Source organism: Mastigoproctus giganteus, chromosome 9, assembly GCF_048544385.1.
Source record: "Mastigoproctus giganteus isolate SK-2022 chromosome 9, ASM4854438v1, whole genome shotgun sequence".
NCBI lineage: Eukaryota > Metazoa > Arthropoda > Arachnida > Uropygi > Thelyphonidae > Mastigoproctus > Mastigoproctus giganteus.
Window position 1 is genome coordinate 136,631,681 of NC_143583.1, and position 14,991 is coordinate 136,646,671.

Sequence of the window (14,991 nt, forward strand, 5' to 3'; positions counted from 1 at the left end):
GGGCCAACTCTGCCTGGTACTTCACTTCAACAAGTCTATCTTTCAATTTCTCTACATTCCACTGCTTAGTTTTCTCAGTCTTTCCTCTTGTCTAGGACTATTTTATTCTTCATTCTGACTCCCACTAGAAAATAATCAGAATTAGAGCTAGCACCCTGAAATGAATGGATATTTTCAATTTCAGAATCAGATTCATCATGTACTGGTCTCTTAGAGACCAGTACATGATGAATCTGATTAGCCTGATTTGTACCAGGGATTTTCCATGTACCTTTATGAATATTCCTCCTTGGAAACCAGGTACTTATGACCTTAAAGTTGTTGGCAGCAGTAAACTGTGCTACTCTAAGACCATTATTGTTTGTTTTTACATGGAGGCTGCATCTCCCAAATAAACCCGTGTTGCCTAGTTTAGCATTGAAGTCACCAAGAGTTATAATAGCATCATGTCTTTGAATCCTTTGGCACACAGCCTGGAGTTCATCGTAAAATCCATCTGCTGTTTGTTTATTATTTGGTTTTTAGGAGCATTAGCAACTAAGGCCATATTACTCCGGGATATGCGGTGGTCATTCCCTGACCTTTCCGTATCCTCCGTATTTGGTGGTGACGGGCTCGAACCCTGGTCTAATCAAGAAGCATGTGCTACGCACTGCTGCTCCTTCCCACCTGGCAACAGAGGCGCCAATATCCATCTGCAACATCATCTTCTGCACCTTCAGTTGGCACATACACATTAACACAGGTCATATTATAGAATTTTCCTTTAATCTAAGGCTACAAATTCTCACGGACACTGTTGTGAAAGCAAACAGTGATCTGCAAATTCTCTTAGAAATCATAAATCCTACACCCTGTCTGTCATCAATTTCAGAGTAATACATTGTAAATTTCAACCTATTAATCACATCTTTCCCTTTCCATCTAACTTCTTGAAGAGCAACAATGTCCATCTTATACTTTTAAACTTCCTCTGCTATGCTGTTTGTAGCTCCAGCTTGCAATAGGGTACACACATTCCAAGTTCCAAATCTCAATGCCAAACTCATGTCCTTATTTTGAGGCCTGTCCAGTTCATTCGTCAAGTTATATGTAACGGTTAAATTTTTTACAGGCAGGGTTGTTGACTGTGCCCAATCCCCAACTTGGAGGACTAGAGTATCTCTTTTCTGTTTCTTCACCTTCAACCTGTCCAGTTTCAGTGGTCATGTAGCTAAGCTACAACTGACATAGCTTTCAGGATCATTAGCATTAGCATAGGCATTTGATGCAAGAAAGCAAGCTTATGCAGCATCAGCCAAAAAAAAAAAAAAAAAAAAAAAAACCCACTTCCACTTCACCCCTCTGTTCGTTCAAAATACCTGTCCAGCTGAGCCTTAAACTTATTTAGGCTATCAACCTCCACCACAAGGGATGGCAGTCTGTTCCACCAACCAACCACCCGCTGGCTAAAGGCAAATTTCCGCACGTCTATCCTACATCTGTCTTTCCTCAATTTGAATTTATGCCCTCTCAGGTGATTTTTCTGAGCTAGAGGAAGAATCCCATCAGCATTGAGCATGCTTAAACCATTCAAGGCTTTATACACCTCTATCAGATCACCTCGCTGGTGCCTAGTCTCCAGACACTGTAATTTGCAAAACTTAAGCCTTTCTTCGTAAGAGCACCCCTTTGTTCCATTCACTAATCTTGTTGCCCTTCTCTGTACTCGTTCCAGCAGCTCTACATCCTTCTTGAAATGAGGCCTCCAGACCTGTATACAGTACTCTAGGTGTGGCCTGACCATTGCCTTATACAATGGAATAATCACCTCCTTATCCCTGCTGGAAAAATTCCTGTATATATAGTGCACAAACCCCATAATAGATTTAATTTCACAACCAAGATTTTTACTGCCATTATAATTAGTTATACAGCTCATCAGTTGCATAACAAGTTAATGGTGATAAAAGTGAAACTTAGCTACTTGTTATTACATGCAAGAAATTGAGTGAATTTCTCCACAGTACATTATTAAAATCCACATTTCGTGAAAATGGATAAAAATTGCACCATGCCTTGTTATAATTATTCCTTAAGAAGAATGGTAACTTTTTTATCCTCCAATGTGAAAGTTTTTCCCCTCCATGAAGCACATTCATTGATATCTTCTTTTATACAGCAATAGGAATGCATTTGAAATTGACATTATAGTATATGACAACATTTTCTGTGACTTTGTTTATTGTCATTTGTTTACATTTAACTAATTGAGCTATTATTTACATTTGTAATCACTAGCAGCACCTTTTAATCATTACAAATGTTTATGGATGTAAACAAGTTTGGTTTTTAGTGCTTAATATTCACTGAAATGTGCTTCTTCAAAAAGCTCAACCACAAGGTTACCTGTCTGAAATCTGGATAATTTTAAAATCTGGCACCTCTCAACCTGCAAAAAAGCAGTCTAGTCAGATTTTAAATAATTATGTAAAAGAGAGGTGTCTTTCCTCTCTTTTTATTAGCTCAATTCTTCATTTTTAAGAGCAAAATTAAATAACTATGTAAATTAGTAGACTTCAATACTCTTTGCAATCAACTGCTTTATGAAGAAGGTGCCTCAAAATCACCAGGCACTTGATGCCAATAGATAATCAGGAGTTACTCCATCTTTCTGGAAAAGTTAACTTATTTTCTTCATTCGTTAAAGATGGTTTTATGGTTTTATTCAGCATGTGAATAAATTTTAAAAATCAAGAATATCTTCACATGCTGAATGAAACTATAAAACAAGAAAATAAGAAGAACAATAAGAAATAATCACAATGAGAATTCATAAATTATGGAGAAAAAAGATCAATGTATTAACTATGTTTACTCCTCTATTTCCAAACTTTTGAATAACTCTGTATAAGTTATTTGTGTCTAGTTGTTATGAAGCCTGCTACAAAGAAATTTAGATTCAACTGGTAACCAAAAGAATGAACTACCAAACATGTTCACAAAATTTTATGAAACTGCAATGAGAAAAATTTAATAGTAATAATAATAAAGTGGTCTGTATACCCTTAAAAACTGATTTTTCTTATAATCATTCATGCTGTACTTTCTCTGACATTCAGAATCTAGCAAAAGATGAAGGAGACACAGCCATATCTAAGTAAACAAAAAAAATTACACATTAATAATTTAATTGCAATATCAAATATACTAATCAGCAAATAAGCAAAGGAATATATCATATTTATTGGACTGGAGGATGCATTTCTCTCTCTGAAGAAAAAAAAAAAAAAGGGAAAAAAGTGCACGTGTACCCTGTATGCACAACAGATGTTTTATGTAAAAACATCTTTGACAAAAATTGGACTGAAGTTATCAATGATGTAACATTTAATGCTCATGCCTGCTACTTACTCTACCAAATCAACATCAGTGATTGCATTAGCGTCATTTAGGAAGTGACGTAATTTGCATAATTTCCATTTCACATTTTCGCCAACAATCTGAACACTGACTGTCAGACTGAAATTTAGTAGGTGGCACCAAAGATGTTTCATATCAAAATCAATGTTAGTGACTGCATTAGGGTCATTTAGGAAGTGAAGTAATTTGCATCATTTACATGTCACATTTTCATGACCAATTTTTACTTCAGGTTTTAACTCAGTCCAAAATTTAGTAGGTGCCACCAAAAATGTGATAACCAAGCCTATATAAGTGGACTTGGTTGTTGTATTTCTAATAACTGTTGGGGGGGGAAAAAAAAAAAAAAAAGTCCTGTGAAAAAGCCATAATTGTGATCTTTCACAAATATTATCTTCATACAAATCCTAACTTCTATCATATTGTTGTATCATCTTCTTGTAAAAGTAACGTTGCCCTGCTATTTTTTTGACTTTAATATAGTTTTGTATGTTTTCTTTTACAGGAACATTTGTAATAATATTTAAATTTCCTACATAACAGATAATCCTTGATTAATAACAGCTTTACATATTTAATTAAAATGTTACAATAAAATTCCAATGTTATTTTTGCACACAAACATGTCAAAAATTGCCCTATAGTGAAGAAAATAATAATACAATACAATATTTATTAAATCTTTCATGAATATTAAACAAAATCAAACTCCTTGAGAAGCAAATGTTCCTTTTCCAACAAGTTCAGCTATGAACAGAAAAAAAAAAAAAAAAGTTGGCAAATAATTTAATTATACAAATCCTTTCTTCTTCAAGAAATAAATAGAATAAAAAAAAAAATGAATAAGAGATATTTTAACCCTAATAATGAGTACACGCAGTTGTTTAGAGATCATTTTCAATTAAACATCTCGTTAACAAAAATGTTCAGAAGTTGAAAGTAAGCTGTATTCGAATTCTAATTTTGTGAAGGTATTAATAGAGCAATTCTTGCAACATATATGTTCAGAATGTTTGGATAATTTAAATAAATTAACTAAATCATAATGTCTTATAATGGGGGATTTTAACTTTCCAGATATTTATTGCAACTTGTGGTTTGGTCACTCGCACACTAGCAAACTTATGTGGATTTATTGGATGATTATTTTCTACAGCAGCATGTTAGAGAGGCAACCAGAGGGAGTAATACTCTGGATCTGATTATCAGCAGTGATTATTCATGCATTAAGAATCTGCAGATAAAAGAACCACTAGGTAGCAGTGATCACAGTGTACTGATGTGGGGTTTACTTAAAGATGTAACTACCATCAGGGGTAAAGGGAAGGGTTTTTGTTTAGGTGACTACAGTGGTCTCAGACGATTTTTAAATTCTATACAGTGGGAAACATTCAAAGAATTGATCTTGGAAATTACTAGGCTTTTAGCATTAGTAGAGGCATTTGATGCAAGAAAGCAAGCTTATGCAGCATCAGCCAAAAAAAAAAAAAAAAAAAACCCACTTCCACTTCACCCCTCTGTTCGTTCAAAATACCTGTCCAGCTGAGCCTTAAACTTATTTAGGCTATCAACCTCCACCACAAGGGATGGAAGTCTGTTCCACCAACCAACCACCCGCTGGCTAAAGGCAAATTTCCGCACGTCTATCCTACATCTGTCTTTCCTCAATTTGAATTTATGCTTTTCATACCAAGTCAGAAATATTGTTCAAGGTTTAAGCCTAAATGGATGTTAGATGAACTAATGAGACTTGTGACAGAGAAGAAAAATGCATGGGATGCATATAAATTATCAGGCAATACATGCCTGTGGTAGATATAAGCTAGTCTGTAATCAAGTCACAAAGGAGGTTAGGCAAGTGAAGGCAGATTACGAGAAATCTTTGGCAAAGGATACAAAGAAAAACAGCAGACTTCTTTACTTATATAAACTCTAGAAGAAAGGGAATGAATCAGATTGACCCACTTAATATCGAATGGTTTGACTGTTGATGATCCTGCTCAGATAGTTGACAAACTGAATGAGTGATTTGCATCTACATTGACACATGAGGAATTCTGGAAGAAAGTAGAGGACAGATGCTTATTAAACTCTAACAGGAAGCTAAATGATTTTGTAATAACAGAGGAGCAAAGTAGAAGAGAAATTGTTGAAGTTAAACACAAGAAAGGCACCTGAGCTGTATGGGATCGATCCAATTATATTAAAGAAGGTGGCAAAGGAAGTAAGCAAACCTTTAGCCATACTTATGAGAGAATCCTTGAACTTAGGGAGGTACCCATGGACTGGAGATGTGCAAATGTGACCCCAATCCATAAAGGAGGATCAAGGGAATACAGGTAATTACAGACCTGTTAGTTTAACTTCTGTTTTGGGAAAAATAATGAAGTCACTGGTTAAAGAATCATTGCAGGATCATCTAGATAAGCCTGTAGTCATAATTAAGACAGCATGGGTATGTTAAGGGCAAGTCTTGTCTGACAAATTTGATTGGATAATATGATGTGGTCACAAAGGAACTGGATGCAAAAAATAATTTTGATATCATATACTTGGATTTCAGGAAAGCTTTTGATACTCTTGCACATGGAAGACATACAAATTGGACAATACAAGTTGTACATACAAATTGGAGTAGTAATGCATTAAGGATAAGTTGTTACAATGGATAAAGGCATGGTTGAGTGGGAGAAGACAGTGGTAACAAATGCTCTTTGTGGACTAATGTTATAAGTGGAGTCCCCAACGTTTGGTGTTGGGCCCATTGCTGTTTTCTATATTTATCAATGATATTAGTATTAGTAGAGGCATATGATGCAAGAAAGAAAGCTTATGCAGCATCAGCCAAAAAAAAAAAAAAAAAAAAACTCCCCCATTTCACCCCTCCATTCATTCCAAATATCTGTCCAGCTCAGCCTTAAATTTATTTAGGCTATCAACTTCCACAACAAAGGATGGTAGTCTATTCCACCAACCAACTACCCGCTGGCTAAAGGCAAACTTCCACACATCTATCCTACACCTGTCTTTCCTCAATTTGAATTTATGCCCTCTGAGGTGATTATTCTGAGCAAGAGGAAGAATCCCATCAGCATTGAGCATGCTCAAACCATTCAAGGCTTTATGCACCTCAATCAGTTCCCCTCACAGGTGGTGCCTCCGTAGCAAGGTGGGCAGGAGCAGCAGTGCATAACACACACTTCTTGATTAGACAGGGGTTCGAGCCCATGACCACCAAATATGGACGATGCGGAAATGTCAGGGAATGATCACCGCATATCCTTGGAGCAATATAGCCTTAGTTGCTAATGCTCCTAAAAAGCAAATAACAAACTTTACAGGTGCCTAGTCTCCAGACACTGTAATTTGCAACTCTTAAGAACTTCTTGGTAAGAGCAACCCTTTGTTCCTTTCACTAATCTTGTTGCCGTTCTCTGTACTCATTCCAACAGATCTACATCCTTCTTAAAATGAGGCCTCCAGACCTGTATACAGTACTCAAGGTGTGGCCTAACCAATGCCTTATACAAGGGGATAATCACCTCCTTATCCCTGCTAGAAGTATTCCTGTATATCATTGACAAGACACCATGAGCTACTCTTGCAGACCACCTGCACTGCTCAGAAAACTTCTTAGCTGCCTGCACATTACCCCCAGGTCCTTTTCGTTCTCTACCACTGTCAGTGTAGTAACCACAGAGTTGATACATTACTCTGGGGTTACTGCTTCCCATATCTAGTACTTTACATTTGCCAATGTTAAACTTCATTTGCCACCTCTCGGCCGATCTGGTCAACTTTTCTAGATCCTGTTGTAGCAGCGTACTGTCATTTGTGTCCTTAACAACCCTGCCAACCTTCGTATCATCTGCAAACGTGGACATTAAGCTTGATATACCATCATCAATATCATTTATAAATACAGAAAAAAACAATGGACCCAACATTGAACCGTGAGGGACTCCACTGAGGGTCTACAATGAGCTTTGTCTATTGATTATCACTCTCTGTCTTCTCCCACTCAACCATCCCTTTATTCATAGCAGCAATTTGCCTCCAATGCCACACTGCTCCAATTTGTTCAGCAGTCTTCCATGTGCAACAGTATCAAAAGCCTTTCAAAGATCCAAATATATGAATCAAAGTTATTCCTTGCATCCAGTTCCTTTGTAACCACAAAAAAAACCAAAAAAAAAAAAACAGTATAGTATCCAATCAAATTGGTCATGCAAGATTTTCCCTTAACAAAATCATGCTGTGTCCAAGCTATAACTGAAGTCATGTCTAGATGATCCTGCAGTGCGTCTTTATCCAGTGCCTCCATTAATTTTCCTGGAACAGAAGTTAAACTAACAAGTCTATAATTATTTGTGTTGCCCTTTGATCCTCCTTTGTGAATTGGGTTCACATCTGCACATCTCCAGATGTCCATGGGTACCTCCCCTGAGTCCAAAGAAACTCTCATAATTATGGCTAAGGGTTTGCTTACTTCCTTTGCTGCCTCTTTAATATAACTGGATAGATCCCATCCACCCCATTGCCTTTTTTATGTTTATCTTCAATAATTTCTCCTCCACTTTCCTCTCAGTTATTACAAAATCATCTAACTCACTGCCAGTTTGATTCACCTCTGGCATTCCCCTTCCTGAATAACTCTTCATTTGTGAATGTAGATGCAAAATATTCATTTAGTTTGTTAGCCACCTGAGCAAGATCATCAACTATCATTACCCATATGATTATACCTTCATCATATTTATGAAGGTATAATCATATGGGTATTAATATCAGGCTTAATGTCCAAGTTTGCAGATGATACAATGATTGGCAGGGTTTTTAATTACAGTAATGACAGCATGCTACTGTTTGTTTGTTTGTTTGTTATTTGGTTTTTAGGAGCATTAGCAACTAAGGCCATATTGCTCCGGGATATGCGGTGGTCATTCCCTGACCTTTCCGCATCGTCCATATTTGGTGGTGACGGGCTCGAACCCCGGTCTAATCAAGAAGCGTGTGCTATGCACTGCTGCTCCTTCCCACCTGGCTACGGAGTGGCCTAGCATGCTACTGCAACAGAATCTAGAAAAGTTGGGCAGATGGGCTGAGAAGTAGAAACTGAAGTTTAACATTTAAAAATGCAAGTTACTGCATATGGGCAGCAGTAACCTTAGAGAAACATACCAATTGTGTGGTACTGCACTCAGGGTAGTGGAAAATTAAAAAGACCTGGCAGTAATTGTGCAGTCAGATATGAAGTTTTCTGACAATGCAAACAGGCTACCCGTGCAAGTCATGGGATCTTGTCAATGATATACAGGAACTTCCCGGTTTAAGTAATACTCGACTTATGGAAATTTGACTTTATGTTAGTTTTTGCCGGCCACTGTAAACTTAAAAAACTTGTGGAAATGTAATTTGCAGCCCGTAGGAATAAATGGAGGTATTGTTAAAATATCATAATGTGAACTCAATAACATATGGAAGTTGAAATTTTTGCTATATAATTAAACTATTTATCTCTCTAAAAGTTCATTTTTATAATGGAAATTGCACTACCCTTTCATCGTTATCATATATTCTGTTATAAGAATCAATTTGGAACGCCTTTGTGATATTTTTCTAAAACACATTTCTGGAGGTCACGAGCATAGAACAATAAAAACAATTTACCCTTTCGGTTTATTGGACTTTTATGTTAGTGCATCTAATTATAAATGGGTGGTAAACTCAATCGTATTGTATTTGCGATAATACCGATAACTGTAATTGTGGATTCTTATGTTATTATTATTATTATCATCAATAGCCATATGGTGCAAGGAAACCTGATGGTTTTGCTGCACCAGCCAAAAGAGAGAGTCAGAAACAGAAGGAATCGCCAAGAAAGAGAAGAATGATGATATCCAGCTCAGGATCCTGGGTGTGCCAAGCCCATACTCACCAGATATGAGGCCCTGGGGTATGGTGAAATGTGTTCCCCTTCACTGAAATCTTCAATCATATATGAAAAACATAAATAAATTTTCAGAATCTTCTCTTCATTCCTATTTACTTTATTTCAATGGTGAAGGGAAAGCAACCAACGGAAAGTGTAAGTGGTGGCAGGGCTAGGAAACGAAACAAAATTGATTTAGAAAAGATGATTAAGAAGTATGAAGCAGGACAAATTTCGTCATCTATTCCATGGGAATTAGGTCTCGCTGATTCAACAGTGAATACTCTTTTAAGGAACAGTGAGCGTATAAAAGAACATGTTAAAGGATCAAAGCATTTAACATCAACAGTGATCGGTGAAACAGCGTTGAGGTGCTATATCGAAGATGGAAAAGTTATTAATAATATGGATGGAAAATCAGATTCAGAAGCAAGTGCCCCTGAGTCCAATGGCCAATCAAGCAAAAGCAAGAAGTATTTATGAAGACATTAAGGATAAGTATGACAAACCCCGAGCCAAGTTCATGGCAAGCAACGAGTGGTTTAACAGGTTCAAGCATCTCACTGGTTTCCACAACATTTAAGTATGTGGTGAAGTCACAAGTGCCGATTCTGCAGCAAAGAAATTTTGTGATGTGTTGGAAAAAACCCCTTCTAAATCTCCACAGCCCTCAACTTCTGCAGTGGTGTGCTTATCAGCTGGATGGTTTTGGTTTTTTTTTTTAGGAGCATTAGCAACTAAGGCCATATTGCTCCGTGATATGCGGTGGTCATTCCCTGATCTTTCCGCATCCTCCGTATTTGGTGGTGACGGGCTCGAACCCCGGTCTAATCAAGAAGCGTGTGCTACGCACTGCTGCTCCTTCCCACCTGGCTACGAAGGCGCCGCTTATCAGCTGGAGAGTTAATTCTGGCAATGATGCTCGAAAGGTAAAACTTGCCGACATTATGTGTGTCTCCTCTAATTTTATAATTTTTATAATTTTATACACTTTTATAATTTTTCCTGCGTATAAGATAAAAAAATTGACTTAATAATTCTATTTACATGTTCGTTGAACGTTTTTTTTTTTTTTTTTTTTTGCCTCAATCAAATTCAGCGCATATAACTGTGAGTGCTACATAAGCTTTTAGGGAAATTCCAACTTGCGTAAAGTTTTGCGGAATGCGACCCTTATGCAAGTCAGGGAGTGACTGTACAAGAATTTTGCTAGTAGGGATAAGGAGATGATTATCCCTTTGTATAAGACAATGGTCAGGCCACACCTTGAATGCTGCATACAGGTCTGGAGGCCTCATTTTAGGAAGGATGGAGAGCTGCTAGAGAGAGTCCAGAGAAATGCAACAAGATTGGTACAGGGAACAAAGGGCGTGCTCTTACCAAGAAAGGCTTAAGTTCTGCAAATTACAGCATTTAGAGACTAGGCACCTGCAAGGTGATTGAGGTGTATAAGGCCTTGAATGGTTTGAGCAGGCTCAATGCTGAGGGGATTCTTCCTCTTGCTCAGATTATGAACCCGAGGAGGCATAAATTCAAATTGAGGAAAGACAGTTGTAGAATAGATGTGCGAAAATTTGCCTTCAGTCAGCAAGTAGTTGACTGCTGGAACAAACTTCCCTCTGTCATTGATGGAAGTTTAAATAAATTCAAGGAAGAACTGGAAAAACTTTTGGAATGAATGGATGGGTGAAATGGGAGGTGTTTTTTTTTTTTTTTTTTTTGTTGATGCTATATAAGCTTGCTTTCTTGCATCATATGTCTCTAATAATGCTAAAGGAAATTTTAAAGTACATAAACACAGGATCACATAAAGACCATAATACATCACTGATTGCTTCCAAGGGCAGTCCCAGAATTTTTTAAGTGGTTGTGGGGCTAAAGCAGTGTTCTAAGGAATCATTAAGCTTAACCATCATATAGCAGTAAAAAATCCACATTATTTTGATCATAGGGTTATATAGTTCCCTTTTTCCCATACCTGGGAATGATCCTGATTGCATCTCTCTTCCTTATATTAAATTAATTTACACTTCTAATCTGGTTTCAGAGTTTTAAATTGTAACAATTGCCTCTTTTCTTCAAAGTATTGTTAAGTTTATATTCCCAAATATAAACTTAATTAAACAGTTTAATGGCTTATGTAAAATGTTTAGATCAAATTTATTTCCTTTTGTCCATATATCAATTGCATAGATTTAGAATGGAATCCACTGAAGCAAAGTTAATTAGGACTTTGGTACACAAAGTCAATTTGCCCTTCATGTGACAAAAAAAAAATAAATAAATATACAGACTAAATGTTAATCTGTAAGCAAGATACCGAATATGGTTCAGGATTATGAATGGGTTACTTTGTGTTACTGAATTCTCTAAGATATCTAACCAGGAGATCTCCCCCACCTCTTAAGCCAACACTTATGGGAATCCTGATGTGGTTCAGATTCAATGTTCACCCCTCATATGTGTAACCTGTTAGCTGTGATTCAGCTATACGGCTCCTGAAAAAATTAGGTCAGGCTGCTAATATGGGACTAAACCAACCAAATTGGATAAATATAAGTTAAAACTGTATCACACAGTGGTACAGCAATGAAATCAAGGATTTCATAGAGGCTGAAACATTCATCTGTGTCAACAAGGTCCCCACTGTTCTTGTCACAGAACCAGGACACACCAAATTAAATATTGCTACTGGAATGACCATTTAAGAGAATGATGGCTACCATCAGCATAAGAAGATTAAATGATAAAAGTTACTAAATTAGTAATGAAGCTTCTATAAAAATAACGTACCTCTAAATCCCAACCAATTATGATTAAATTCTACTGTACACATGTCTCCACCACGTTATAATACCCTCTATTCTTTCCTACATATTTTAGGGTATGACAACTGATGATAAAGCATGGAACTACTTCAAAAAGCATAGTCCACTTCTTGACATTGTTTTTGTTGTGTGCCTGGCTCTCTATTTTAATTTGTTTTTGTTTCTGGTTGCTGGTCTTATTAGAAATTCATTTCAAAATAGGCTACATCTTTTTGTAATTTATCATTTGTTATTCTCTTTATTAATCCTCAATTCTTTCTAATATGCAAATGTAAAATATGCAAACTTGGAGGAGAGGTACTTTATAGATGCTTTGTTATTAACTTGATAATTGACCTACTGACCTGGTAACCTGACTACAAATTCCTGGATTATGATTTAACAATATTATGACAAACGGGTTATATGATAAAGAAGTAGAAGAATTATTGACACCAGAACAGCAGGGGTATCACAGAAACAAAGGGGATGAATGTAGGTAATCTGCAAACTAAACAATAATTATAAATTAATTTATTCTGGAAGTAAGAGACAGGTGCAAGATATAGAAAAAAGCTTTAAGAACTGGCGTGGAAGCAAATTTAATTGGTTGGAAAAAATTATCGAGTAGTTATGCAAGCAAAAGTTGAGTAATGAAATTTTTTTTCTACATATGACCCAGTTGAAGGCACAGAATAAAAAATATAATATAAAAAAAAATAAAATAAAAGAATTTTTTTGCAAGCATTGCACTCTTGATTTCAAGCATGAAGATAGCCACAAGATTATAAGAAGGGAGCATAAAGGCAAAAACAAGAAAGAGATAATTGATTGTATCTTTATAGAAAAGGATGTTAAACAACTAACTGAAGATGCTAGGATATACAGAGGATTTGAGAATGGTAGCGATCATTACCTTGTTTTGAGCAATCAACAACAGTAATTAGTGCCAAGAATTAGAGATTTAAAAAAAAAAGAAAAAAAAAAAAAAGCTTTAAACAGAAAAAAAATCAAGAGGCTTTCAGATTTTCCAACAATCATTAAATATAGAAATTTTTTTGCTCAAAAGTTAAATTGTGTTCCTCATAATAATGACTTTATATGAACAATGGCAAAAATTTAAGAGAACATTAGAAGCTGCAAAGAACTATGTAGGTTGGTCTGTTGTTGGTTTCAAGGTACATCAGTAACTTGGGGCATATTGTGCCAATATGTATTACATCTGTACAAGTGTGTGTTCATGGGCTGATTTGGTTGTTGTGTATGATGGAAAACCCTAAACTAATTTACGAGGGGAGGAGCTTACTCCATCCATCTGAAATCAGCTAACTGCAGCTCCAACTGAAAAGGTGTGTAGAAATTTCTCCAGTCTATGATAAGACTCAAACCTCTCCAAATGAGTGGCAAGTGGTGAAATCACTATATTGTCGTAGAAAACTGGTCTCTAAAGATAGTAAATTCAGAACACCATGGTGAATCCAAGAGGTTAAAGACACAGTAAGGGAAAGAAAAAAAAAATGAGAAATTTGTGGGAAACAATTCAAATAAATCCTTTTACAAAAGTTTGTTTAATGAATTTTCATGTTAACACATCTGAAAAAGTAGCACCCCTTTTCAGTATCCACATAGAATTTTCGTGAAACATGAAATCCTCAGAAGAATCAAAGGATAATGAGGTTAATAAGATCAATGTCACAAATGAAAGTATTATTACTCTCAGAAAAAAATGTTCTCATATTGACATGGGAGAATTTTTGTTTAAAGTTCCTGCATTCCCTTACATGACCTCTTCACTCTGTTTTGAAGTAGATTTTCAAGGATGCCTTGAATGAGGAATGGAGCCTCGATATACACAGAAATTAAAGAAGCCATTTGAATCAAAATGAAGAGAGAAGCTAAGCATATATCACTGAATACTTTTTGGAAGCCGAGTGATCCAGCAACTCTATTTTTACTAATAAATGAGTCATCAATCAATTTGTTTCTTTTGTACTGCATGTTTATTTTAATTTGTTGCTGCTCATTTACACTTATTGTTCATTATAATAAATACATATACAGAACAATAGATGTATACATATGTATACTATATATATATATACACACACACACACACACACTTTAGTTTACTATTATTTATATATGTTTGCATATATAAATAATTAATGCTTTAAATTAATATGCTTTAAATAAATATGCTTTAAATTAATGGAAAATTCATTTTAATTTAATGAATTTCCATTAATTACTTAAATGAATTTCAAGGAATGAATCTCTTTTGTAAATGAGGAATTAGTGTATAAAGAAAAGTGTAAGAGACCCAAGATATATGTATGAAAGAGACTAAGGAAAAAGTCTAGGAAGATTTTGGGAATGATATGGAAAACTGTCAGGAATATGGGAAAATAAATGATTAGGTGTTTAGCCAGTAAAATAATATCTTTAATACAAATAGATACTGAATATCTTTAATTTAATTCAATATTTTAATATCTTTAATTCACACTAGTGGTATACCTCTTTTTATCACAATTTTTCTTTAATTCTTATTATTATAATGGCATATCAAATAGATACTGTAGCTTTTGAAACAAAGCGTGTCTCTTCAACAGAAAATGGAAACTTTAGAGATAAAATTATTCTAACAGACACAGTTGTGCGTGCAGTGAGGCGTGCGAGGGCACGAGGTAGGTCTTTCCATCATTAAACTGGTGTTTATTGTTGCTGCATGGACGTGTGTAGTTTTTCTCCAGCACTTATCTAAACCTAAAATGGTTGTCTCTAAGATGGGGTGTAGTCTCATGTCTTTGCAGTGGTTCATGGCTCTTGAATTACACAATATATTGA

The 14,991-nt window shown here is 35.7% G+C and overlaps 1 protein-coding gene across 2 annotated transcripts in view; it reads right to left on the reverse strand.

Annotated features, from left to right (window-relative positions):
* Window positions 1-14,991, reverse strand: part of LOC150080764 (zinc finger MYND domain-containing protein 10-like) — a 131,239-nt gene that overhangs the window by 88,140 nt on the left and 28,108 nt on the right. For both annotated transcript variants that reach the window (XM_090381671.1, XM_090381670.1), the window contains exon 5: window positions 3,046-3,135. In XM_090381671.1, the coding sequence (XP_090237797.1) occupies window positions 3,046-3,135 (90 nt within the window). The remainder of the gene's footprint in view (window positions 1-3,045; window positions 3,136-14,991) is intronic.